General features: G+C 39.9%; 1 protein-coding gene across 4 annotated transcripts in view; it reads right to left on the bottom strand.

The window, feature by feature from the left end:
* The window catches only part of pcnx1 (pecanex 1), a 248,492-nt gene extending 223,841 nt beyond the window's left edge, over nucleotides 1-24,651 (bottom strand). For all 4 annotated transcript variants that reach the window (XM_048537155.2, XM_048537157.2, XM_048537158.2 and 1 more), the window contains exon 1: nucleotides 24,299-24,651. In XM_048537155.2, coding sequence (XP_048393112.1) covers nucleotides 24,299-24,451 — 153 coding nt within the window. In that variant the 5' untranslated portion in view covers nucleotides 24,452-24,651. The remainder of the gene's footprint in view (nucleotides 1-24,298) is intronic.
* Nucleotides 24,652-26,049: the final 1,398 nt, after the last annotated feature.

Below are 26,049 nucleotides of genomic sequence, written 5' to 3'. Positions count from 1 at the left end.
GACAGCTGTTGGATTCTCCAGAATCTACAGTTCCCATTATCTAAGATAGGTATCCAACAGCTTTTCCCATGGTAGGAAAGTCTAAAACTAGAAGCATGGTTTAAGGTGAGATGGGAGATACACAAACGGGGCCAGAGGGGCAATATTTTACACAGAGGGTTTACAGTGTCTGGAACAGGTTACCAGAGGTTCACGTGGAGGCAAGTACAATTTTGTCATTTAAGAAATATTTGATAGGTACTTGAATGGGTTAAGTACAAACCAAATGCAGGAAAATGGGACATTAAGTTGGGTATAAAGGCCTGTTTCTATGCTGTAAACTCCTATGATTCTAAATACAATAAACTTTGTTTTAGCCAGCACTTTATGAACCAGCACTCTTGATAAACCGGCAAAATTTCTGTACCTGAAAAAGCTGAAGTTTACTGTATTATCATAATGTCTGATAAGTTAATTCAGTGTGCATGTGAGAAAGCAGTCTGCTGTTAAGTTTTATTTAAGGCAAAGTTGCATTATTATTTAAGTGATCTATGCTGTAAATAATGTATAACAGTGATGCATGTATACCTTGCTTTATGTTTCTACTACTAGCGTGCACTACTATATTGCTTATGTGGACCTCTTCTTCAACTGGAATATTTGATCAACCAGCAAACCGCTGGTCCCATAGGTGCCAGTTAATAAACGGTTTTCTGTAATTCAAATCATGGAAATATTTAGAAACATCAAAAATAGGAGTAAGTTATTTAGTCCACAGACTCTACACTACCATTCAGCATGATCATGGCTGATCCTCCCTTTCCCCATACCCTTTGTTTTGACGTCCCAGCTTTTTGTGGTAGAAAATTCCATAGGTTCACCACCCATTGAGTGAAGGGATTTCTCTTAATCTCAGTTCAAATTGGCCTACACTGTATCCTAAAACTTCCTGGTCAAAGGAAACATCATCCCTGCTTCTAATCTGTCTAGCCCTGTCAGAATGTCATATGTTTCGTAAAGATCCCCTCTTATTCTTCTAAATTCCAGTGAAGGCAGATCAAGTGACCTAATCTTTCTTAGTTTGAAAATCCCGTCATTAGAGGAATCAGGCTGGTGAACTTTGCTGTACTCACTCTACAGCAAGTATATAATTTTTTTGTAAGGAGACCAAAACAGCACACAACACTCCATGTGTGATCTCACCGAGGCCCTCTACAGCTACAACAAGACTTCCACAATCTTGCACTGAAAACCACATATCATTTGCCTTCCCAAATGCTTGCAGCTCATTCATGTTTGTTTTCACTGACTAGCGTAGAGGACATCCCAAGACCCTTTGCATGCCAACATTTCCCAATCTATCACCATTTAAATGAACTCTGTGCTATTCTGTCCTTCCTACCGAAGTGGACAACTTCACACTTGTTCATATTATACTGCATCTGCCATGCATTGTCCTCCTCGCTCACTTCTCGAAGTTACTCTGAACCCTCCTTACGTTGTGCCTGGAGTGGGAATAAAAATGAATAGGGAAAATGGTTATTGGATTCAGTTCAAGTTTTTTTAAAAATGTTGATGGAGAAACTGATGGCTTCCACCCATGCTAATTTGAGTAATTAGCAGATAAATCATTTAAACATTATACATGTTACATTATGCAAAGAAATTGATACATTTTCATCCTGAGGTCACATTGTCATTCTGTAAGAGCTCTAGCTAAGTGGATAGCGCTGTTACCTGAGTCAACCTTCGTGGTTTAAGGCCTACCCAGGTGTGTGCTCAAAAATTGAAGGTGCCACCACAATATGGAGGGTGCACTAAAGTGCACAAGCAATTTGTATCATTGTTCATCATATGTATGAACTCTGTGCTACTGATCATCATACGGTAGATTCACTGCCAGCATCCTTTTAGGCTAAAGAATTGAAGCTCCTACTGCAGTAGAATAAAACCACATGGTAGTCTAACAACAGGCTCTTGTCGTTAACAATATTAAGTTGATTGCATGGATAGCAATTAGGGTTATGTTATTATTATAACAGACTTTGTTACAGGGACAATATGCAAGACCCAGATGGTAGTCTTATCCCTTCAAAATCATAAGCTATTTTCCTGCCTAATTTATCACCATAATGGGTAGTGCTTAAGGCATCCCTCAGCGTTAAATCTTTCAGAACCATACCTTAGATAACACATTTCATTGGGTTTCAGGTAGCATACCATGCTCTTCCAGTGAAGATAAACTCATGACACAGTTAGGAGGACGTGTGGTGAGCTAAGCCCACTGGCCAATATTTATCCCTCAACTCAACATCACAAGAGATGATTATCCGGTCATTTTGACATTGCTGCTTGGTATGCACAGGTTGCATGACTGCCACATTTTCAACAACAGTGATCACTCTACAACAGCAAATCATTTTATTAAACTGCTTAAAGATCTCTGGCAGTTGTGGAAACAGCAAATGAAAAACAAGTCTTTCTTTTTCTTACTCCTATTGTTTAACAGGAATGGGAAGAATCAAAAGTTGTAGGGTAGTTAAAAGAATCTATAAATGCTCAGTCCCAACAAAAGTTTGAGCTAATCAGAGAGTGCCAGGATAACAAAGTGTGTAGCTGGATGAACACAGCAGGCCAAACAGCGTCTCAGGAGCACAAAAGCTGACATTTCAGGCCTTCAGAGAGGGGGATGGGGAGAGAATTCTGAAATAAATAGGGTGAGAGGGGAAGGCGGACCGAAGATGGATAGATGAATGAAGGGTCTAGGCCCGAAACATCAGCTTATGTGCTCCTGAGATGCTGCTTAGCCTGCTGTGTTCATCCAGCTTCACACTTTGTTATCTTGGATTCTCCAGCATCTGCAGTTCCCATTATCTCCGAGAATGCCAAAATGGTTTTGTTGAAGGGAACTAATGTGTGACAAATATTGTTGAATTTTGAGGTCATCGGTAAGATAGACAAGTAGATGGCTCTGTACAGACTTTTAGAAGCATTTAACAGGGCTTTGCCCGAGAGAGTTTTAGCAAAAATGATAGTGGTTAGAGATAACTTTTTGATTTGGGTTGGAAAGGAAATTAGTCAGGAGGAGACAAATATTGAGATAAAAAGTGTATACTCCAAATTGCAAGATATGATAAGTGATGCTCTCAGGGATAAAAACAAGTTTCTGGAAATATCAGATGGGCCAGGCAGCATTCACGAAAGGAAACATACAATTAACAGTTTAAATCTGTGAGCTTTCATGGAACCATTATTTCAGATTTCAAGCAACCACAAGAATGGTTTGGTATTGGTGATCTCAGGTAGGTATTTGGGGCTCAACACTGAAATCAATAATAAATAGAAACAAAGTGCAAGTTTGAAAATGGTACTAAATAAGGAGCTGGAAATTATCAAAATGGCCAAGATAAATTAGTTCAATAGGTAAAACTATGCCAAATACTGCCTAATTCAAGCAGCTGGGGGGTCATCCACTTGGCGTTGAAATGCAACAAACAAGTTGAAAGTATAACTTCATTAATTAAAAGCTAATTTTCTAGTATAAAAAGTAACCAAAAATGCAAATAAAACATTGACTTTTAACACAAAGGGGCTGGTAGTAATGCCACAGCTGTACAAGAGAGTGTTGGTCATGCCACATTTGAAGTGTTAAATTCAGTTTTGAGCACTACCCCTCAAGAGTATTAGTGGATCGTAGAGGGGAGTGAGCAGATTGTCCAGAATGGCACAAGGTTTTAGTGGGTAAATTTATGACTTACAATTGAATTAACTGCTCAATTTGAATATGCAAAACTGAGTAATAACAATATTGAGAAAAGGACTGGTTAGAATATGTCAGCACGCTGTGGCAACAATAGGATTGTACCATTAGCAGAAAACAGGTCCTCAAATCACAAAGGAAATTTTCAAAAATAATTAATCATTGAAACCAGACAATATATTTGCATATTGAGCATGATAACAATATTTGAAATGTTCACTGTACATTGCAATGGCTAGTGGTGCAGCTTATGCGTGGCTTGCAGAATTGACTGAAAGCATAGTGGATTATCATTGCATTGCCCGGGCAATTCTCAAAGTCAGTCTTCAGCAGGTTCTATATGGAACTTCACTGACTAGAACCTCCTGGTTCGTAAGAAGGGAGGAGCAAATATCCAAAATACTTTTCGCATTCATTTTCTGACTCTATACTTTTCTTGGGTCTTCAGCTTCACACTTACATCAAAGGTTCCCACCCCACAATCATCCCAGATAACACGATGATGACGACAACACAGACACACGCAGTCTCAAGCTTACATTTTTTATTCCAGCAACACCACCACAATAAAGCTCACAAAGTTTTAAACTGGCTATGGTATGAACAATGTGTTCCATGAATGAACTAATTAGCTATCCTTTTAATTCATAGATTTTTAAGTTTACACACCGAGATTAAAATGGTAAAACATTTGTTAAAGTCAAGATCACTCCCTGGGACAGTTTTGTTAAATGTGTACTTTGAGTACATAGGCCTATGAAAGAGAGACATAGCACATAGGAACCGGTAAAGATTATAGAAGCATCAGGGAAGTAGCTAAAAAGAGACTGAAATGATATACCATGAAGAGGGAAAGGATATGGGGCGAGATCAATGAAGCAGATGAGACTGCCAGGAAGAGGGAGGGAGAAATGATCAAGACAAGGTAGAAAAATGCAGTGGTGAGACACTTAAATGCTGCAAAATTATAAAAAGAATATGTGACTGACAAGAAAAAATGGACAAAGGGTGATCAACCAGAATTGTGGCTATCTAAAGTAAAATAGGAGAAGCAAATATGGATGCACTCTCCAAAAACAAAATCTTGGATATATTTTCATGGAAGATTGAGGTCTGCAGATGACCAGATGAATGCCAGTATGAAGAACACAAGGAGCAGAAGTAAGCAATTTTAAGCCTTCAAGCATGCTCTACCATTTATCATGACCATTGTTGATCTGATGTCAGCCTCCGCTCCATTTTCCTGCTCATTCCCCATAATCCTTTAATCCATTACTAGTTTAAAAAAAAATCTATTAATCTCCTCAAATGTATTCCATGTCCCAGTCCATACTGCATTCTGGGTTTGTGAATTCCACACACACTCAACCCGCTGACAGACATAACTCCTCTTCATCTATTTTGAATCTGCCACCCCTTAGCTAAAACTATCAGCTCTCATTCAGGATTGGCCCACAAGGGGAAACATTTGCTCTGCATCTACTCTGTCAATCCCTTTAACATCATACATGTCTCAAAAAGATCTCTTCTCCTTCATTTAATTTCAAGCAAGTATAAGCTGAAACTATTCCATCTCTCTTCATAAGATAAACCTTTCAAATTAATCAGGTGAGCCTTCACTAAACTCTCTCCAAAGCAAATACATCCTTCCTCAAGTGAGGGGTCAAAACATACACAGTACTTCAGGTATGGTCTCACAAATGCATTGTACAGTTGCAACCATATTTCCCTCCTATTATGCTCCATTCCTTTCATATTAAATGTCAAAATTCCACTTGTCCTCCTTATGACCCGCTGGAAAGCATACCAGCTTTCTTTGCAATTCATGCATAAAGATACCCAGATCCCTCTGTATCAAAGTGTTTTGAAGTTTCTTTCTACTTAGATAATAGGTTGCCTTGTTATTCGTCCAAGACATAACCTCACACTCCATTCACTAAGTTTTGGTCTATACACCTAACCCTTCCATGCCCATTTGTAAATTTCTTATTTCTTCATTGCAAATTACTTTCCCATCTATTTTAGAATTGTGTGCAAATTTGGCATCACAGACAACATTAATATTCACCGTTAAAAGTTGGGGCCCCGAGGACCAAGCCTTGTAGAATGCCACTAGTTACTAACCAGAAAAATAACACAGTTATCCTGACTCTGTTTCCTATAGGTCAGGCAATTGTCTATCCGAGCTAACGTATTACCCTTAACTCAGCGTGATTTTTTTTCTTTTTTATTCATTCAAGGGGTGACGGTGTCATTGGCTAGACAGCATTAATTGCTCAACCACATTGCTGAGAGTCTGGAGTCACATGTAGGCCAGACCAGTTAAGGATGGCAGTTTCCTTCCCTAAGGACATTAGTGAACCAGATGGGTTTTTCCCGACAATCATCAATGGATTCACGATCATCATCAGATTCTTAATTCCGGACATTTACTGAATCCAAATTCCACCATCTGCTGTGGCTGGATTCGAAAATGGGTCCTGAGAAAGTTACCTGGGTCTTTGGATCAACAACCCAGCAATAATCCCACTAGGCTATCGGTTCCCCCAAATCTTACCTCATACGTTAACCTTTTGTGCAGCATCTCATCAATGCCTTCTGAAAGACAAGATATACTGCATCTACAGGCACCCTACTATCCACTTTGCTTGTTCCTGCTTTGATCAGCTGAGCAAATTAGCCGATCAAAATCAACATACCCTTCATAAAATCATGCTAACTCTGATGGATTGTATTTTGACTTTCCAAATGTTCAATTACCATAGTACTTCCTTCCTAATTGATTCCAATAATTTCCCAATGACAGATGTTCAACAAACTGATATGTAGTTTCATACTTTTTAACCTCTCTCCATTTTTGAATAATGGTGTTGTATTTGCATTTTTCTAATTGACTGGAACCTTTCCAGAATCCAGGGAATTTTGGAATGTTATAACCAATGCATCCACTGTCTGTGCTACTACTTCTTTCAAGGCTTTAGGGTGTAGGCCATCAGGCCTTGGGGACTTGTCTGCCTTTGATGCAAACAATTTACTGAGTACTTTTTGCCTAGTGACTGAGATTGTTTTAAGTTCCTCCTTTCCTGTAACTTCTAGATTACCTGCTAATACTGGGGTGATTCAGTGTCCTCCACTGTGAAAGCAGACAATATTTTGATTTAGTGTCTCTGCCATTTCTGTGGGTTCTCCCATTACTAACATCCGTTTTGTCCAAGGAGCCAATATTTACTTTAGCTACTCTAGCCCTTTTCATATCTTGAAGTTTTTGATATAATTTTTTATATTTTGTACTAGTTTTCTCTCATAATTAACCTTCTCTTTTTATCACTTTTTTTTGGTAACTATGTGTTGGTCTTTAAACGTTTGCCAATCGTACAGCCTGCCACTGACCTCTGCAATATAGTATGACTTTATTTTTGCTTTCTGAAATATGTTTTATTTCAGAGGAATTGAATATTTCCTTGAATGTTTACAACTGTTCATCAACTATACAGTATTTTAGCTTTTCTGCCTAGTCCATTAGGGACAAAACTGCCCTTACACCTATGTAATTATCTTTGTTTAAAACACTTAAGCATGGTGTACAACTCAAATTTCTGATCCTCAAACCAAATTTGAAATTCCAGCATGCCATGATCACTCTTTCCTCAAGGAACCTGTATTGTGGTCATTAATTAATCCCATCTCATTTGGTCTAATAAAAAGGTATTTCATTTACAGGTACCATAAGGCTTTTTTGCTGCAGCCAATGTTCAGTTTGGCAAGCACTGACAGTTTTAATGGCTCTTTCAAGAGTACTGAATAGTACAAGGCAGTGATCCAAACTCAAGATTCAGGAAACAAATCATAAACACAACAGTTCATAAACATGTAAACACAAGTAAATGCTAACTTTGCAATTCTACCCAGGTATCCGTTATAATCAGTTTGGAGGTGGTTTATTCAGCAAACAGAATGAATAGCAGGAACTAACTTCTTTTAAAAATACTTAGTTATATAAGCAAAAACATTGACAGTTATATTAACAAGTTCAGTACTCATGGAGTTAATGTACAAAATTGAATTAAATATAGCAATCTGTGGAATCAGACCAGTTTGCAGCCCATTTGACTGCTTACTTAGGTCTGACCATGCTTTTATCATTTACGGTAAGCTGCACATAGCTAACAATCTGCATGATCCAACATTGCTTGCAGCTGTTTTCCTTCAATCGTCAACAATAAAAAAACAGGAGGCACCAACTGAAGTTAATGCCAAAGGCCATTATTGCTCAAAATCATAGATGCTCCATGTGTAAATAATTAAACATTGCATGCAAAGCTGCTTTTTAAAAAAAATATAATGACGCAATTGCATAAGTGATTTTTTTTGCCTGCAATAGTCAAAGCAAGGGTCATCATTAGCAGTATTTCTCATCTAATATACAATAAGCTGCATCTGACTTAAAATTTCAGCAATATACTATTGCAGTGTGAAGTTACATTCGGCAGGCCTTTCAACTAATGTCAGTGAGCCTCTGAAGGTTGTAAACAGAGTTACTAATTCTAACATTTTGATTTATCAATCCACATATAGTTGGCTTTGGTTCAGGCAACATGAAGATATTTTACTTGCACTTGCCAAATGCATTTGGTATTTTTAAAAAAACCTATATTAACTTCCAGCTGCCAAAGAAACACTGTCCATGAAAATATATTCCAACCAGAGTTCATATCTTTGGGAAAGGAGACAAAAGAGATTGAAAAACAGGGGTATTTCAAGCAGAGTGAACTGGCAGATCAACAAAAATGAAGAAACTAAGAATGAACAGCGGGCAGACTGAGGGACAAACCCACGACTGGAATTTGTGAGGCTGCATCAGATATTTCTGATGGCAAAAGTAACAGACTCCAATACATTCAAAAATGAAAACTTGAAGTTATTTAAATTATAGTCAACTTGTACATAGGAGAGCACCATTCAGTCTTCAAGCCTGTATAAACACCTTTCGCGGAGATTACAGAGAATCTGTGTCCTAATTCACAATGCCCAGCTTTACCTCATAACCATTAAAGCCATCTGTTAGATCTGAGATGCGAGCTTTTGCTATCACAGACTGTGAAGTGCCTTTGGAACTCCTTGCCACAGGAAGCTGCAGGAGCAAGAGGTAGATAGATTTTTGATCCATAGAAGAATTAAAGGTTATGGGAAAAGGGCTTGGGAGAAATGTTCGGTCAACCATGATCTTAATGAATGGCAGACCAGGCTAAAGAGGCAAATGGCCTACTCCTGTTCCTATTTTGCATAGTCTTATCTGGCCACCTTGATTATCCTCCACCTAACAAGTGTAAAAAAATTTCCAGCACCTTTCTGCCAGACCTGCTGAGTTTCTCCAGCATTTTCTCTGCTTGCTTCTGATAACTAAAGTATTTCTCTGTTATTCACTCAGCCAATTTCCTAAGCAATCCAGTAATCTTCCTTAAATTCCGTGAGCTTAAGCTTTTGCTAACAGTCGCTAAACAGAGGTTTTGCTAAATATCTTCTGGAAGCTCATGTAAATAACACCTAACAATACTCAACTTCCCATAACTTCAGTGAGCCATTCAAAAATATTCAAACATTTTCATTAAGCAAGCTTGTCCATGACAAATTCATACTAGTTCTCTCCCTTCAGCTGAAAATATTCAAGGTACCCTTCAATGTCCTCACCTACTTCTTCGAAAACCTGGAAGCCAACTGGTTTTGAAGGTGCATAACTCTTTAGCGCCATTATTTAATTGGCGAGTGTTTCTGTTCATGTTAGTTTTCTTAAACCCTCTGCCAATTCAATATTAACATCTTGGAATGTCTGACATGCAATTTGCCTTTTCTACTCTTCATAATGGCACAAAGTAATTTAATTTTTAATCTTACTAATAAATTTTCAAAAAGGTAAAAATTGTGTCTGACCATCCTCATGTCATACATAATTCAGAAAATAAAAATGTGTTGATTTTGACATCCCTTGCGAGTTTCCGTCCATACTCATGATTCTGGCTCTTAAGGTCTGTTTGTCAACTTTTGTCACTATCTGCTACCTACCATGAAAGAGAAAGATCAACTCTGCCTTATCATGGATTGTATTTATTATATCTATTTTCCAGTCTGGTGTAATTTTTAATACTCTAATTTCTGTCAATCCAACAGCTCATACCACTTTCATAGATAAACTTATTTCCCAACTTCTAACTGTATTTGACTTAAACTGACCTCAAAAATTGTTCCACCATTCAACGAGATCACGGCTAAGCTGCAACTTAACTCCATATACCTAGCTTTAGGCCATATACCTTAGATACTATCTCAGATTTAAAATTAACAACTGATCCAGCATCAACAGCCATTTGTTGAAGAGAGTTCTAATCATCCACTACCCTTTGGGTGTAGAAGTGGTTCCTAACATCTCACCTAAACAGTCTGACCTTAATTCTCAGACTATGATCCCTAGTTCTAGAATCCCCAACCAGTGGAATACGTCTGTCTTTATCTACCTTATCTTTTCCTGTTAATAGCTTGAAGACTTTAACCAAATGACCTCTTAACCATCTAAAATGCTGGAGAAAACAGGCCTATTTTGTATATCTCCTCCTAACTCAACCCCTGAAGTCTGGTTGTAAACCCACACTGTACACCTTCCTAGGTCAATATATCCTTCCTAAGGTGTAGTATCCAGATCAGCTCACAGTATCTAAGTGGAGCCTTTGTAAAACTGCAGCATAACTTCTCCAATTTTATATTCTAGTCCTCTAGTTATAAAGGCCAGCATTCCATTAGCTTTCTTATTTTCTGTACTAGTTCATGACACTTCAAAAGATCCATGCACCTGACACCCAAGTTTCTTGAAATATTCATTGTATTTAACTTCATACGATCTAGAAAGTAGCCAGAAACAGCCAGCGGCATTTCTTGTAGATTTCAAAGCCCCATGACAAAATTTCACATTCCAGATTTGTACAGTGATTATTTACTAAATAAATCACTTTCTTTTTGCAAGTAAAATATACTCAACTTGTATTACTTGTAAATTATGCTGGTGAACTACAGACAGTGGCAATCCCCTGCTTATCAAACACTTTCAAAATTACAGTCCTTTTAGCATGTAATCTCTAGATGCTCCCAGCTTCCAATGGGTTCTGATATCCTCACCTCACATAATTACTTCAGTGACTGCCTCCAAGTACTTCACTCAGTTTAAGTGTTTCTTAAATTCACCAGCAGCAGTGAAGCTTTTTCCAATTATTCTTCATCCTAAGGACAGGCCAAAATAAATCTCTATGAATCTGTAGATCGTTGCAGGATGCATCTCTTCAATTAAAGAGAATCCACCTCCAGAAATCAACCATGGCAGTTTGCAAATTCACGCATCTTTTTCACACTGCTGACCACACCAAACACCTGCTGGCTGAGGTTTATGGTTTGTAGGGCACTCTATAACATTATCTCAACAACATGTCCACAACATGAAACACATTAACCTTCCATGTCAGTGAATTGCTAGTTATTTATTCTTGACCTCAACCCCCTTTCTGTTTTGAAGTAAACTGATAGATTACAGCCCAACACTTATAATGCCTTTTGGGGTTTCTAGGAAATTCAGGGTTTACCCATGACTGACACAGAAACTGCTGTCATTGCCTCCAAGCATAAATACCTTGAGCCTTCTCAGATAAACAAATCTAAACCTTCGAATGAACTCTAAAAATCAACCCCACGCAGTCTACAATAAGTTACATGACTCTCCTGGCCAGTTTTAAAGCTAAAACACCAAACTATAATCCTACAAACCTCATAACTATCAGTTTCAAATTTATTCCAAAAAACATAATACTTATACGTCAATAACTTTTGTAAAGAATGAGGTTGACTAATCTACATTGTCGTACAACTCTGAATATCCATAAGGAGCTGTAAAAGAATGTCATATTCAGTAGGAAATTAAATTTACAATCATTCAATTTCAAATAAGTCTTCAAGACAACGAAATTAGGCATTGCCAGCTTATTCTCAGACTTCTTCTTTGAAAACCATTGGCTTTCAGTCTATACTGTAGGCTCACATTGCAGTGCATTGCTTAGGGACTGCTGGCCTTTAGATGATGTGTTAAGTTGAAGTCTCATCTGCCTTTTGATCACAATGTGTTATTTTTAGGATAATTCAGGAAAACAACCAACGCTCTTGCTTCAGTGAAAAGCACCAAAGCAAAAACAAATTAATTGGATCGCTGAGATCTTTTCTGGGGCAAAGCTGTTCAAGAGGGATGGGTTGTGGGTTGCACCTGAACTGGAGAGGAACCAGTATCGTGGGAAGCAGATTTGTTAGTGCTACAAGGGAGAGTTTATACTAGATTGGCAGGGGGGTAGGATCCGCAACAGCAGGGAAGCAAATGCAAGGGTGGAAGGAGATACAGTAATCAGAAATTGTACACTGAAGAGACAGGTCAGACTGGAACACGACAAGAAACAAGGAATACCTGTTGGATTAAATTGTATCTATTGCAAGAGGGCTGACAGGTAACTCAGGGCATGGATAAGTATGTGGAATTGGGATATTATAGCCATTACAGAAACATGAATAAGGAAGGGACAGGACTAGCAGCTTGATGTGCCAGGGCACAGGTGCTTTAGGCAGGACAGAGGTGGAGGAAAGAAGGGATGGGGTGTTGCATTTTTGATTAAGAGGAGTATCACAGCAGTAATCAGAGGTGAAATAACTGAGGGATCATCCAGTGAAGCTTTGTGGGTGGAGGTAAGAAATAAGAAGGGGATGGTGAGTCATTGAGGTTGTACTACAGGCCTCCAAATAGTCAATAGGAATTAGAGGAACAAATATACAGGGAGACTAGGGAGACTTGCAAGAGCAATAGTGTTGTCATAGTGACGGATTTTAATTTTCGTAACAAAGTGGCACTGCCATCGTGTTAAGGGTTTAGATGGGGTGGGATTTGTTAAATGTGTTCAGGAAAGTTTTTTAAAGCAGTTTATAGAGGGTGTTGCTTGGGAAGTGACAAAACACAATCTCCTCTTGGGAAATGGGGCAGGATAGGTGACTGTTGTGACATTTGGGGGGTGGGAGGGGAAAACAGTTGAATACTTTGGCAACAGTGACCGCCCTTTTAAAATAGTTACAGAGAGGGACAACACTAGTCCATACATTCAAGTTCTAAATTGGGGCAAGGCAAATTTTGATGGAATTAGACAGGAGCTTGCAGTGATTGACTGGAGTAGTTTGTTGGGAGGCAAAGGAACCTCTGGCAAGTGAGAGGCCTTTAAAAGTGTGATAGCTAGAGTTCAAGGTATAGACGTTCCTGAGAGGGTGAAGGGCAACATTGGCAGGAGTAGGGAACGTAGGATGACAAGAGATATTGAGGCTTTGACCTAATAAAAAGAGGAGGATGCATGGCTTACGTACAGCCAACTGGGATCAAGCGAATCCCTGGGAGGTATACAGGGGGCAAAAAGGAGGCATGAGATAGCTTTGGCTGAGAAGATTATGGTGAATGCAAAGAGATCCTTTAAGTACATTAAAGGAAACTCCTCTGTTTTACTGTGGAAAAAGACACAAAGACTTGGGAACTTGGGGAAGTTATAGGCGATATCTTGGGGACAGTCAATATCACAGTAGTGGTGGTGCTGAAAGTATTAAAATGTATGAACATGGATAAAATCTCCTAGCCCTAACCAGAAATATCCAAGAACCCTCAAGAGGCTGAAGGAGAAATTGCAGGAGCCCTGGCTGATGTATCTGCATCATCATTAGCCATGGGTGAGGCCCCAGAAGACTAGGGGGTTAGCAAATGTTGTGCCCTTGATCAAGAAGGGCTGCAAAGAAAAACCTGGGAATTAAAGACCAGTAAGCCTAACATCTGTAGTCGCTAAGTTAATTAAGGTTCTGAGGGATAAGATATAGGTGCATTTGGAAAGACAGGATTTTATTTGGAATACATTCATGTGTAGGAGATCATACCTCACAAGTTCTCCAAAGAAGTGACCAGGAAGGTTGAGGAGCGCAGTACAGTAGACATCGTCTATATGAATTTCAGTAAGGCCTCTGATAAGGTTTCATTTGGTAGGCTGCTCTAGAAGGTTAGACTGCATGGAACCCAGGGAGAGCTGGCAAATTGGATACACAACTGGCTTGATGGTAGGAAGCGAGGGTAACAGTGGAAGGATGCCTGTCGTACTGGAGGCCTTTGACTAGTGGTGTGCCTCAGGGGTCAGTGCTGGGCCCATTGCTGTTTGTTATCTATATCAATGATTTGGCTGAGAATGTACAAGGCATTGTAGAAGAATGTGGATGACACTAAAATAGCAGGTATTGTGGACGGTGAGGAAGGTTTTCAGAAGGTGCAGTAGGATCTTGATCAGCTGGGGAAGTGGGCTGAGAAATGGAGATTAATATAGATAAGTGGGAGGTGTTGCATTTTGTAAAGTTCAATCAAGGTAGGAGTTTCGTGGTGAATAGTTGAGCCTTAAGGAGTGTAGTGGAACAGAGGGACCTTGGAAATCAGGTGCATGATTCTCTGAAAGTGGAGTCATAGGTAAACAAGGCAGTGAAGGCAGCTTTTGGCAGACTGGCCTTCATCAGTTAGGGAAGTGAATATAGAAGTTAGGAAATTATGTTGCAGTTTGACAGGACATTGGTGAGGCTACGCTTGAAGTACTGTGTTCAGTTGCAGTCACCTTGCTACTGGAAGAATGTTCTTAGACTGGAAAGAGTTCAGAAATTTACAACGATGTCGCCAGGCCTCAAGGGACTGAGTTATAGGGAGACGTTGGACAAGCAGGGAGTTTTTTTCCTTAGAGCGTAGGAGACTGGGAGGGGGATCTCATAGAAGTCTACAAGATCATGAGAGGCATGGATAGGGTGAATACACTCAGTCTTTTCCCAGGGTTGGGTAATCGAAGACTAGAAGGCATCAGTTTAAGTTAGGAGGGGAAAAGAATACATGGAAGCTGAGGGACAACTTTTTGTACACAGAGAATGGTATGCATATAGAATGGGCTGCCAGCAAAAGTGGTTGAGGCAGGTACATTAACATTTAAAAGGCATTTGGACAAATGCATGGACAGGAAAGATTTAGAAACATTTGGGCTGGCATAAAAGGACATCTTGGTCAGCAAGGACCATTTTTGGCCAAAGGGCTTGTCTCTGTGCCGGAGGACTCGATGACTTTAAAACTGAAATAATATAAAAGCCACTCCAAATTTACAAGAGTATAGATACTTCATGGCTATCATATTTGTCCACAATATGAAGTCCCCAGCTCGAAGTGTGAAGTGCTTTGAGATATTTCAACATCACAGTATAGCAGAACATGAAGGAAAAAGTCCTTGTTTTTCAAGGACCGCAATTTCCCCATTCCCCACTGGTCGAAAACACCCCTGACCGCACCTCTTGCATTTCCCGCACCTCAGCTCTCACAGCCCCTCCCTGCAATAAAAACAAAGACAGAATTCTCCTTGTCCTCACTTATCACCCCATTAATCTCCAGATTCAACGCATTGTTCTCCGAGACTTCTGCCACCTGCAATGTAACCCCATTACGAAGGATATAGTTCCCTCCCCACCCTTATCTGCCTTCCGGAGGGACCGCTCCCTTCGCAACTCCCTTGTCCACTCCACACTCCCGACTAGCCCCACCACCCCAGCACCTTTCCATGTAACCACAGGTGATGCTACACCTGCCCCTACACCTCACCCCTCATCCCCATCCCAGGCCCCAAAAAAAGCCTTCCACATTAAACAAATGTTCACCTGCACATCCACTACCGTGGTATTCTGTATCTGCCGTTCTTGATATGGCGTCCTCTACATCGGGGAGACCAAGCAGAGGCTCAGAGACCGCTTTGTGGAGCACCTACGCTCAGATCGACAACACCTCCCAGTCGCAAACCATTTCAACTCCACAGACAACATGTCCATCCTGGGCCTCCTCCAGTGTCACAACGTTGCCACCCGTAAACTGGAGGAATAGCACCTCATATTCTGCTTTACAACCGTACAACCCAATGGTCTCAATATGGGCTTTACTAGCTTCAAAATCTCCCCATCCCCAACCTTATTCCAAGATCAGACCCACCTCTCATCCCCACCTCCTTGACCTGTTCATCTTCCCTCCCACCTATCCGCCCTCCCTCCTGACTGATCAAACCCCATCCTCACTTCCTACCTACCTACACTCACTTTTACTAGCTTCATTCCTGTCTCCTTGACCTGTCCATCTTCTCTCCCACCTATCTGCTCTACCATCCACCTTCCATCAAAGCCCCCCTCTCTATTTCAGAGCCCCTTCCCCTCGCCCATTTCTGAAGAAGGGTCCAGACCCGAAATGTCAGCCTTCCTGCTCCTCTGATGCTGCCTGGCCTGCTGTGTTCCTCCAGCTCCACACCCGTTATCTCAGGTTCCAGCATCGGCAGTTCCTACAATCTCTAAAAAGGAAAAAAAATGTTTCGTTTTCTTTTCAACAACAAATAAACAACAATTCTATTGCACTAACTCAGCTGAAATTGATTAAGAATAGATTACAGCTAAAAAACAGAAAATGCCAGAGAAATTCAGCAAGTCAGCCAACATCTGTGGATAGGGAAAAAGACTTTTTGCTTCAAATCCAAAGACTCTTCTTCAAAACCGGATGGAATAGATCAGCTCTCTAACATTTGCAATCTTTCCTGTCAGATACTGTTAGAGGGAGAAGGTGATTTAGTAACACTGTCACTGGACTGTTAATCCAGAGGCTCAAGACAATACTCTGGGGTCACATGTTCAAATCCCACCACAGGGCTGGTAGAATTTAAATTCACTTAATAAATACGGAACATAAAGCTGGTATCAGTGATGGCGGCCATGAATTTGCCATCCATCACTGTAAAAACTCATCTGGTTCACTAACAAGCTGTAAGGAATTAAATCTGGCATCCACACTTGGTCTGACTGACAACTGATTGTTTCCTAAGTGTTCAGTGAAATGGCCTAGCAAGGCACACAATTCAAGGGCAATTAAAGATGAGCAACAAACGCAGGCCTTGCCAGTGACACATTCATCCCATGAAAATATCAACTTATAAAACTGAAACAGAACTGGAAAGCCTGGCATATCCTGATGTATATCTGTACATTGTCATACTCTATAGAGATTGATTTACAGTTATACATATGAATTATGTCAAATTAATCTTGCTCCACCAGTTGCCTGACTCTAATCCCACCTTCCCACAAAAAACATACAATATAACTGGTTAGAGGAAAGGATAATTTTCTGCAAAACACAATGAACAGATTAACTTTTAAAATAAATTATAGGCATATTAGAAGGATCAATTTTCTGTGTCTTGCATGTCATCCAGTTATTTCTGGCTAATCAACAACAATGAAAGTACAGCCAGCTATAGTGTGGAAGACAGCAGGTGATACAAAGAGGCCAGATTTTGCCAAATATGGAGAAGGCTGTACAGAGGATATAGTGTCAGTCAAGGCTATGAAGGAATTTGAATCAGATGAAAAGTTTAAATTGAAGATGTCAAAGGTTAGGGAGCCAACGTTGCTCAGTCAGTAAGCACAGAGGTGGCATTTAAGCTGCAATCTATTTTATTCGGTGTTCAACCCCTTCAACTTCAGTTCAATTCCAATGATGAATGACAACACAATAATCTGCTACTCAATAACAGTTTGAATGGGACAAACCTATGCTAGATAAACAAAAGTGGTCACCATTTGAGTTAATAATTGTATTCCAGCAAGCCTTGCTTATGCAGTGAGCATATTAGCTTCAATTTAGCCATGACCCTCCCCTAAACCCAGGGAGGATGAGATGGCAGAAAGTAGATCGAGAAAAGAAGAAGAGCATTTGTCCAAATTCTGAAGACAGAAAAACCCGAATTCAGCATACAATCATCTGTATACTGCAGGGAACCAATGTAGCAAATCCAAACTCATGCTTCAAATCTCTCAGCTCCATGCAAACTGCAAGGCAACAGAATTCGCTGCAGACTTATGGAATGAGACTGGAGATTTGGATTGGCTGACTATGGATCATTCATTTCTAATCAAGATACTCTGCACAAAGGAAAAACAAAACAACTGGAAATTGTCAGGGGACGGGTTGGAGAATACAGAACAAGAACTCCAGTCTCTGAGAGGTCAAATAGAGAAGATGAAGAAGTTTGTTCATACAACTTCGGCAGTACACTCAAATTTTCTTCTTCTGTGAAACAACCACAAGCCCTTCAATTAATTTAGAGTTTGTCAAAATAATCAGTTCTACTGTGCACAAATGCACATCAAGTGGCAATGGGTGTGAGAAGTATTCTCTGGGGAACCTGGAAAACAGTCAAGGCTTCAAAAAGGTTATGTACACTACAGGCTGACTCAAATTTGGTTAAAGCTGCTCTGCTTTGCTACGTGCCTTGGATCAGACACATTAGAAAAAACAAATTTCTGCAAGTAAATTAGTGAGTTTAGCTGGATATTGGCCCTGAACAATGGTGCTCAATGGCCGGCTTTGAACTTTGGAATAAAATTTAACTTCTGCTGATTATTTGGACCTGAACAAAAGTCTGAAAATATCATCATGCCCTAAATTGAGAGATTTTGCATTCTGATCCCAACAATAGCAAGAAAGCTCTTAGCTTTAGTTTGCTCATCCACTCCACAGCAATATTTCTCATTACAGCATTGCTTGCTTCAGAATTATTTAGAGAGTTTTTAACCAGAGTTTTGCAAGAGCTTTCTTGTGCAGGCTACACAACTGCAGCTATGATCAATATTTGGAATTAGTTGCTCTTTTTATTGTTCTAGGCTGCATAACATCAAAATTACAGTAACCGCTGCAAAAAACTTCAAATTATAGGCTTAAAAATAAAAGGCACAGAAAAGACTTTGTCGAGGTTAGTGAAACTTCAAATTAGCATTATTACTTTTCTTTTTAAAAGCTCTCAATGTGAAGGAGCACTAAAAGGCCGTGGCCATAATTTCAGCCTTCATGTAGAGACAATCAGTGACAACAGAAGACGCCAATCCAATAGCACATCTGGAAGAGATCAGAACAAATCACAACAGTAAAGCAAATGATTTTCTGTGGCGCAATATCCTGCTAAAAATCCCACAACTCTAATCCAAATGTGTTATTTTCCCTATCAGTTTCTCATGTCACTGGCACTTGAAATCAACCTCCTGACCTGCGTAAAAGCGAAGGAAAGTTCCAGCTGGCAAGTGGACAGCTTGTCAAATCTCCTATTAAGCATTCCAGCAACAAACTGGAAAATCTTTCAATACCCAAAGAGGTACAACATGGGCATTTTAAAAATATACTAATCAAAATGTATCTCATCAAATCAATTATCCAAATTAAAATATATATCATATCATATTATATTAGTCGGCTATGAAAGCACTTGACTCCATTGTCCTGCGAGTCCAGCTGGGTGCAGCTGTGTGGATACTCAATAAAAAGGAAAGATTGAGCCTAGCTGTGATATGTCCTTCTCCCAAACTGCCTGACAGTACTCATCGGTCAGCAAAGCAAGATATCAGAAAACAGCTGCCATGCAGGAAAAAGTACTTCAGTATAAGTCACAAACAATCACAAAGAAACAGAGTTGGAAGGAATAAGGGGAAAAATTCAGAGGAAGCTGGAAAACATTGTACTGTTGTGACAGGAAAAGCTTTTTTGCTTAAACCAAATGCTGGACAGAAATGTTCCCTCAAGCAGGGCATTGCAGGGTCAACAATATTTCCTTATTTAGTATCAGACATGCATTTATTCAACTTCTAACCTTATGACGACTGACAAGAATAGAAGCAAAAATTTAGTCCAAGCTGACACAAATCAAGATCCACTAAGTATTTTTAGTAATTGATGGCTCCGAATGCTTCAACCCACCCTGTTTCCTCACTGCGAAAGATGGCAACTATTGATGTAACAAAGCACCTGTAGCACTCTCATTTTAATGCCTATTATTCACGAACGAGCCAGAATTATGGGCTTCAGAAACACAGCCAACCCCAATCGAGCTTCAACCAAACATTTTCTTACTTCCCAGCAGGAGTGATTGTTGCTCAATAGCAAAACAGGTTAGGGAAACCAGACAATTGAACTTTCACTAACCTTGACATCACTCTAGCATCATTCCACACCACATTCCCCCAATCACACCCTTCAAACTTAAGGTTAACTGTAATGTCCTTAAAGACCTTTAAAGACAAAAAAGACCAGAGGCCAAACATCAATGTACACAGCTCAGTATCATTTTAGCATTCAGTATGGAACTTCTGAGAAGTGGAATTCTCAAATACACAATGGGATAATATTATATAACAAAATATTCTCTTAAAACATTCCCATTACATTTTTTAAACGAAAGGAGAAAAATACCATTTAATATAAATATTTCAAACAGAATCGATGTTACAATTCTGCCTCATAATTGCCAAACTTGCTAAATGCTAACTGAAAATAATTACCAATTATTTAAAAACTTTGAGATTCATAAGAATTATAGAAGCTTCCATGAATTACTACATATGGCATTTCTCTCAACATTAGGTATGGACACCATATAATAACAAAGGAAATGTTTTATAGAATGCTGGAATCCTGACATCTTTCAGTGAGTGAGATGCGGCACTGACACTCGTGAAAATCAATGTTCACAGGTTTTTTCTCTTCCTATATAGCTATGACATAACCAGAGCAAATTTATCAGTGCGTTGTCAGATACACAATATACATTTACCTATATATAGTTATGTAGACAGCTCTCTTAAATATAGGCAAGAGTTGTGACATGTTTGATGCCTTCATCAAGTCAATTATCTTACTCTTCTTAAAGTGCAATGCATGCTCCTTCTTTAGGTCGACCTGTGCTTTGTTAGTGTTCAACTAGTGTTGACATGATTACACTTTTTCTTGTTCTAACACTTTGAAAATACAACCACATCAGATTGACTGGAATTTATGGTGCAGCATAAGCCTTCTAATTCATCTGCTTCATCTTTTTCCATTCTGTTGATTTACACATTAATTTGGGATGGATTCTGGTAATGTAAGTGGATCATTTCCCATTCAGACAACCTGTAGTTGCAACAAGGTATTGAAGGTTACTCCTTTAGAAGAGAATCAATGCAGTACTAGATTCTTCCCCTCCTGTCACTCATCATCCTCCAAACATTTATCGTAAATGTTGAACCAATGTAGGCTAGACAGCATTTACAATATGACAGAGAGATTAAAAATATGTGCACGTGCAAGAGCAAGAAAGAATGCTTGGGGGAGGGGCATTAAGGTGAGAGTGTGAGAGTGAAAGAAGCACGTGTGGACGCGTTGCAGGAATGAGAGGAGAGTGAAAAGGATTCAACGCTTCACTAATACAACTACAAAACGTCACAACTTCAGCATCCACTATTGCCCATAAGGTCAAACTGCTACTAATTACACATTATCTATGCATTGTCAGCAAAGCAACTCATCATTGCCATTTCACCTGAAGCATATACTGAGGTGCAAGACAAAGTTGCTACAATGCCATTATGATGTACAGCACAAACAACTCTTCGGTCCAACTCATCTGTAACAGATATCCTAAATTAATCTAGTTCCATTTGCTAAAATTTGGCCCATATTCTCTAAACCCTTCTATTCATATACCCATCCGTATGATTATTTTTATGTTGCAATTGTACCACTTCTTCTGGCAGCTTACTCTACATATGCACCACCCTCTGCGTGAAAAAGTTGTCCCTTAGGTCCCTTTTAAATCTTTCCCCTCTCACCTTAAACCTATGCCCTCTAATTCTGGACTCCACCAGCCAGAGGAAAAGACCTTGTCCATTTACGCTACCTAAGCCCCTCATGATTTTATACACTTCTGTAAAGTCACCCCTCAGCCTCTGACACTCCAGAGCAGATAGCCCCCGCCTATTCAGCCTCTCACTATAACAAACCATCCAACCCTGGCAACGTCCTTGTAAATCTTTTGTGAACCCTTTCATGTTTCACAACATCCTTCCTATAGCAGGGGGACTGGAATTGCACACAGTATTCCAAAAGTGGAATAACCAATGTCCTGTACTGCTGCAAATTACCCCCCAACTTCTATAGTTAATGCATGGACTAATATACGCAAGCAAACCAAATGCTTTCTTCACCATCCCATCTACCTGCAACTCCACGTTCAAGGAACTATGAATCTGCACTCCAAGATCTCTTTGTTTAGCAACAATCCCCAGGACCTTACCATTAAGTGTAGGAGTCCTGCCCTGATTCGCCTTTCCAAAATGTATTTCCTCATAATTATCTAAATTAAATTCCATCTGCCACTCTTTGGCTCATTGGCCCCACTGATCAAGATCCTGTGGTACTCTGGAGGTATCCTTCTTCACCATCCACTACATCTCCAATTTTGGTGTCATCTGCAAACTTACTAACCATACCTCCTACGATCACATCCAAATCATTTATATAAATGACAAAAAGCAGTAGGCACAGCACTGATCCTTGGTCACAGGCCTTCAGTCTGAAAAGCAACCTTCTACCACCCCCCACTGTCTTCTCCTTAGAGTCAGTTCTGTCTCCAAATGGCTAGTTCTCCCTGAATTCCACGTGATCTAACCTTGCTAACCAGTCTACCATAAGGAACCTTGTCAAATGCCTTACTGAAGTCCACACGGATTATGTCCACCACTCCATTACATTTCAGAATTTTGTTCTTTAATGAAGTAGAATCTATGTTTCCCTTTCCACTGATGGCACACATTATTTTTGGTAAATGATATTGAAAAGTCTACCCTTTTTTTGCAGCATCAATCCCTCCACCTGTACTTCATCCTCACTGCTTTCTGTTTCACTGATCTGACAGAACCACTCGCTTTGCTGATTTTCTGAGCTCTAGATCCGCAAGCTGCAACTCAAAAATGGGAAAATCTCAATGCACTATCAACACACTCACTCTTCTTTAATATTGCAATCACTTCCATTCTTATCTACTAGCCTGTACTTTCAAGTCCCACAATTATGCACCTCCGCTTTCCTTTCATGGTGAAACTTGTAATACTGAAGTTGCAATCTTGGGCACACAATCTACAATGTTCTCTGTAAATCACCATGCATTGTTAACTGTCACTCTTTCCTCCTCAGAGCTCTTCAAAATATTTTGTTGGTAACTTGCAAGATCTTCTCCATATGGTTACCATCTCTGGTCATGAAAAGTGTTGAAGATTTGATCACATGACTCTCAGTCTCTCACCATTCTGTCCAATCAAACAACCTTCTCCAATAATTGTATAAAACAGATTTGTTCAAAGAAAATTAAATAATACCACTATGATTTTTAACCCCAATTCCTTGCAAAACTCAAAACATTTCTGAATGGTTGCAAAGTATTTCACATCTCTGTGTTTACCTTTGCCCCACAACACACTTTGGAATGTTTTGTTATACAAAATGTGCTCAAGGCTGAATCAAAAGAATGTGACAAGCAGATGTACATGACGGGTACCACCATTGAGCAAAACTAACTTGTTTTTCTTTTAAAAAACTAAAACCCACATAAAGATATATTGCCCATGTATTGTTGCTTCAGTGTCAATTTTTGTCTGAGTAGCACCTCAGAACACCTAACTCTGAGGAGGGAACTACTGAAATGAAGGTTGGTTTAAAGGCCATTGTTATGAGTTTATTGCAACATGAAAACAGGATTATACGTATAAAAGTATTTCCACAAGACCTGTGTACAGAGAATCTGTCTACAATAAAAAGGCTATCATAAACCAGAGCTAATTTCTGCATTGGCAAAAGAATGATCATTAACTCTCCAACCCTAGAAAAAAAATGACTCGTCCGGATCATACACAATGCCTCGCCTTTTCCGTTTGTTTATTCTTACATGTTACATGCTATTTTTCCAGAAGCACAACCTACTAAAATGAATCAGGTGACATTACAAGCAATAAAACAAAAAACAACACCAGCTGCTAAAGCACAGAGGCAGTAAAGATGTGTTCCTTAATGAAATACCAATATGCTTAAACAAACTTAAAATCCAACATATTATTGTTAAAACTTACATCTTAACTTTGTTGAATCCAATCCCATTTAAAATAAATTAAAATAAAAACCAATACACCAGTTAAACAAACAAAAAATAAAATTTTACATCAGCTCTCTACAACGATGCACAGCCCAGAAATCTTTGATATTAATAATCAGAGTGAATGATTAAATCTTCATTCCATCGTATTAATTACAAAAACAATCGTGTTTCATATTCCAGTTAATTGTCACTTATGCAGCTTGTCTATTTTCGTTACTCCAATATTTCCACAGATGTCAGATTGGGATTTCTTTTTGACCAACATCTCACATTATTCCAGCACAGCCTGCTTTCTTAAAGGGGGGGAACCCTTACACGGAGCTACAGTTATCATATGTTTATCATATAAATAACAGTTTAACCTACATTAACACACACGTACATTTCGGAAATTCAATGATGAATCACAAAACATCCCCAAATGATTGCTAGTAAACACGCACAGCCAAATACTCACCATATACAGTGTAAATGGGAAACAAAGGAGGAAGAGCCAGATGTAGAGATGGAAAGCATTCACGAATGTATTTTGATGAGGATCATAATACCACCCGCCAGTGATGGAAGCCCAGACTCCCTGTCTCAGGATTTGCAGAGTCTGAGACCCCATTTCTGTCCATATATCGGTCTAACGGTATCCCAGCGATACGAAAGCAGGAGTACTGAGCCCTGGCTATCCTCCTGTATACGTGTAGGATGCCGCTGTACTGGTCGCCGCTGACTTCAGCTTACTCCCGACAGCCATCTTGTCGTTGGGCAACAGCAGCAGCTGGGATGACTTCCCGCTGTCCTCCAGCTCCAGCTATGCTATCCCGTCAGCGCCCGGGGCCACAGCCTGGCAGAGCAGGAACGTCAGCTATCCAATAACAAAGGCCCGAGCTGGCAAGCACCGCCAACGAGCGTGCTTTGAGCAAGAGGGACGCACCCCGCTGGCCGCTCCTTGCGACGACTGCGCTCCGCACCCCCACCTGCAGGCACAATGGCCATCCTGCAGTGAAAGGTTGTTGACAGTCGAAGCGCTCACTGGAAGAGATCTTCATGAATAGGTTGACAACACGTCCTTCTTGGCGTGAATTGCCTCTATATTTAAAAAATACTCGTGATTCATTGACATCACCACAAAGAAAAGTATTTGCATTGATATAGGAACAGAGTGAAGTGATAGAAGGTGGTTCACAGCATCTTGAAACAAAATTCAACACAGCTTTGTGGATTTTCAAGCGTCTTGAAGCAGGATATCCAAGTACAGATAATAAAATGTGAGGCTGGATGAACACAGCAGGCCAAGCAGCATCTCAGGCGCACAAAAGCTGACGTTTCGGTCCAAGTACAGAGTCAGCTTTTGAGGGGAAATTCGCCAAACTGGAGCCTGGCAACTGAAGGGACAGTTGTGTTGAGTGCTGCAACAACACTTAGCAGGAGAAATCATATGGGTTGGAGGCCAGAATTGGGAGGAACGCGGAGCTCATGGAAGATGATAAGGCTGGAGGGATTTACAATAATAGGGAGGATTAAGGAATTTGAACACAAGGGTAAGAACTTTTACAAAAACAGAAGTTGCTGGAAAAGCTCAGCAAGTCTGGCAGCATCTGTGAGGAAAATAATCAGAGAACTCTTAGGAAGGGTTACTGGACCCAAAACATTAACTCTGATTTTTTTTCTTCATCACAGGCGCTGCCAGACCTGCTCCTTTTCTAGGAACTTCTGTTTTTGTTCCTTATTTACAGCATCTACAGTTCATCTTACAGTTCTTTTAGTTTTTACTTGGTAAGAAATTTTAGTTTGCTTTTTGACCAGGAGCCACAGAACCAGCACTGAAATTTATCCAACCACGTCGAGTCACAGAGATATACAGCACGGAAACAGACCTTTCGGTCCAACTCATCCACACCGACCAGATGTCCTAAATTAATCACGTCCCATTTGCCAACATTTGATCCGTATCCCTCTAAATCCATCCTATTCATATACCATGACAGATGTTTTTTAAATGTTGTAATTGAACTAGCCTCTACCACTTCCTCTGGCAGTTCATTCCATACATGCACCACCTCTGTGTGAAAATGTTGCCCCTTGGATCCCTTTTAAATCTTTCCCCTCTCACCTTAAACCTATGCCACCTAGTTCTGGATGACCCTACCCTGAGGAAAAGAACTTGTCTATTCACCCTATCCACATCAGTCTACCTGCGACTCCACTTTCATTGAA

Source organism: Stegostoma tigrinum, chromosome 10, assembly GCF_030684315.1.
Source record: "Stegostoma tigrinum isolate sSteTig4 chromosome 10, sSteTig4.hap1, whole genome shotgun sequence".
Lineage (NCBI taxonomy): Eukaryota > Metazoa > Chordata > Chondrichthyes > Orectolobiformes > Stegostomatidae > Stegostoma > Stegostoma tigrinum.
This window is presented reverse-complemented; position numbering and strand designations above follow the sequence as displayed.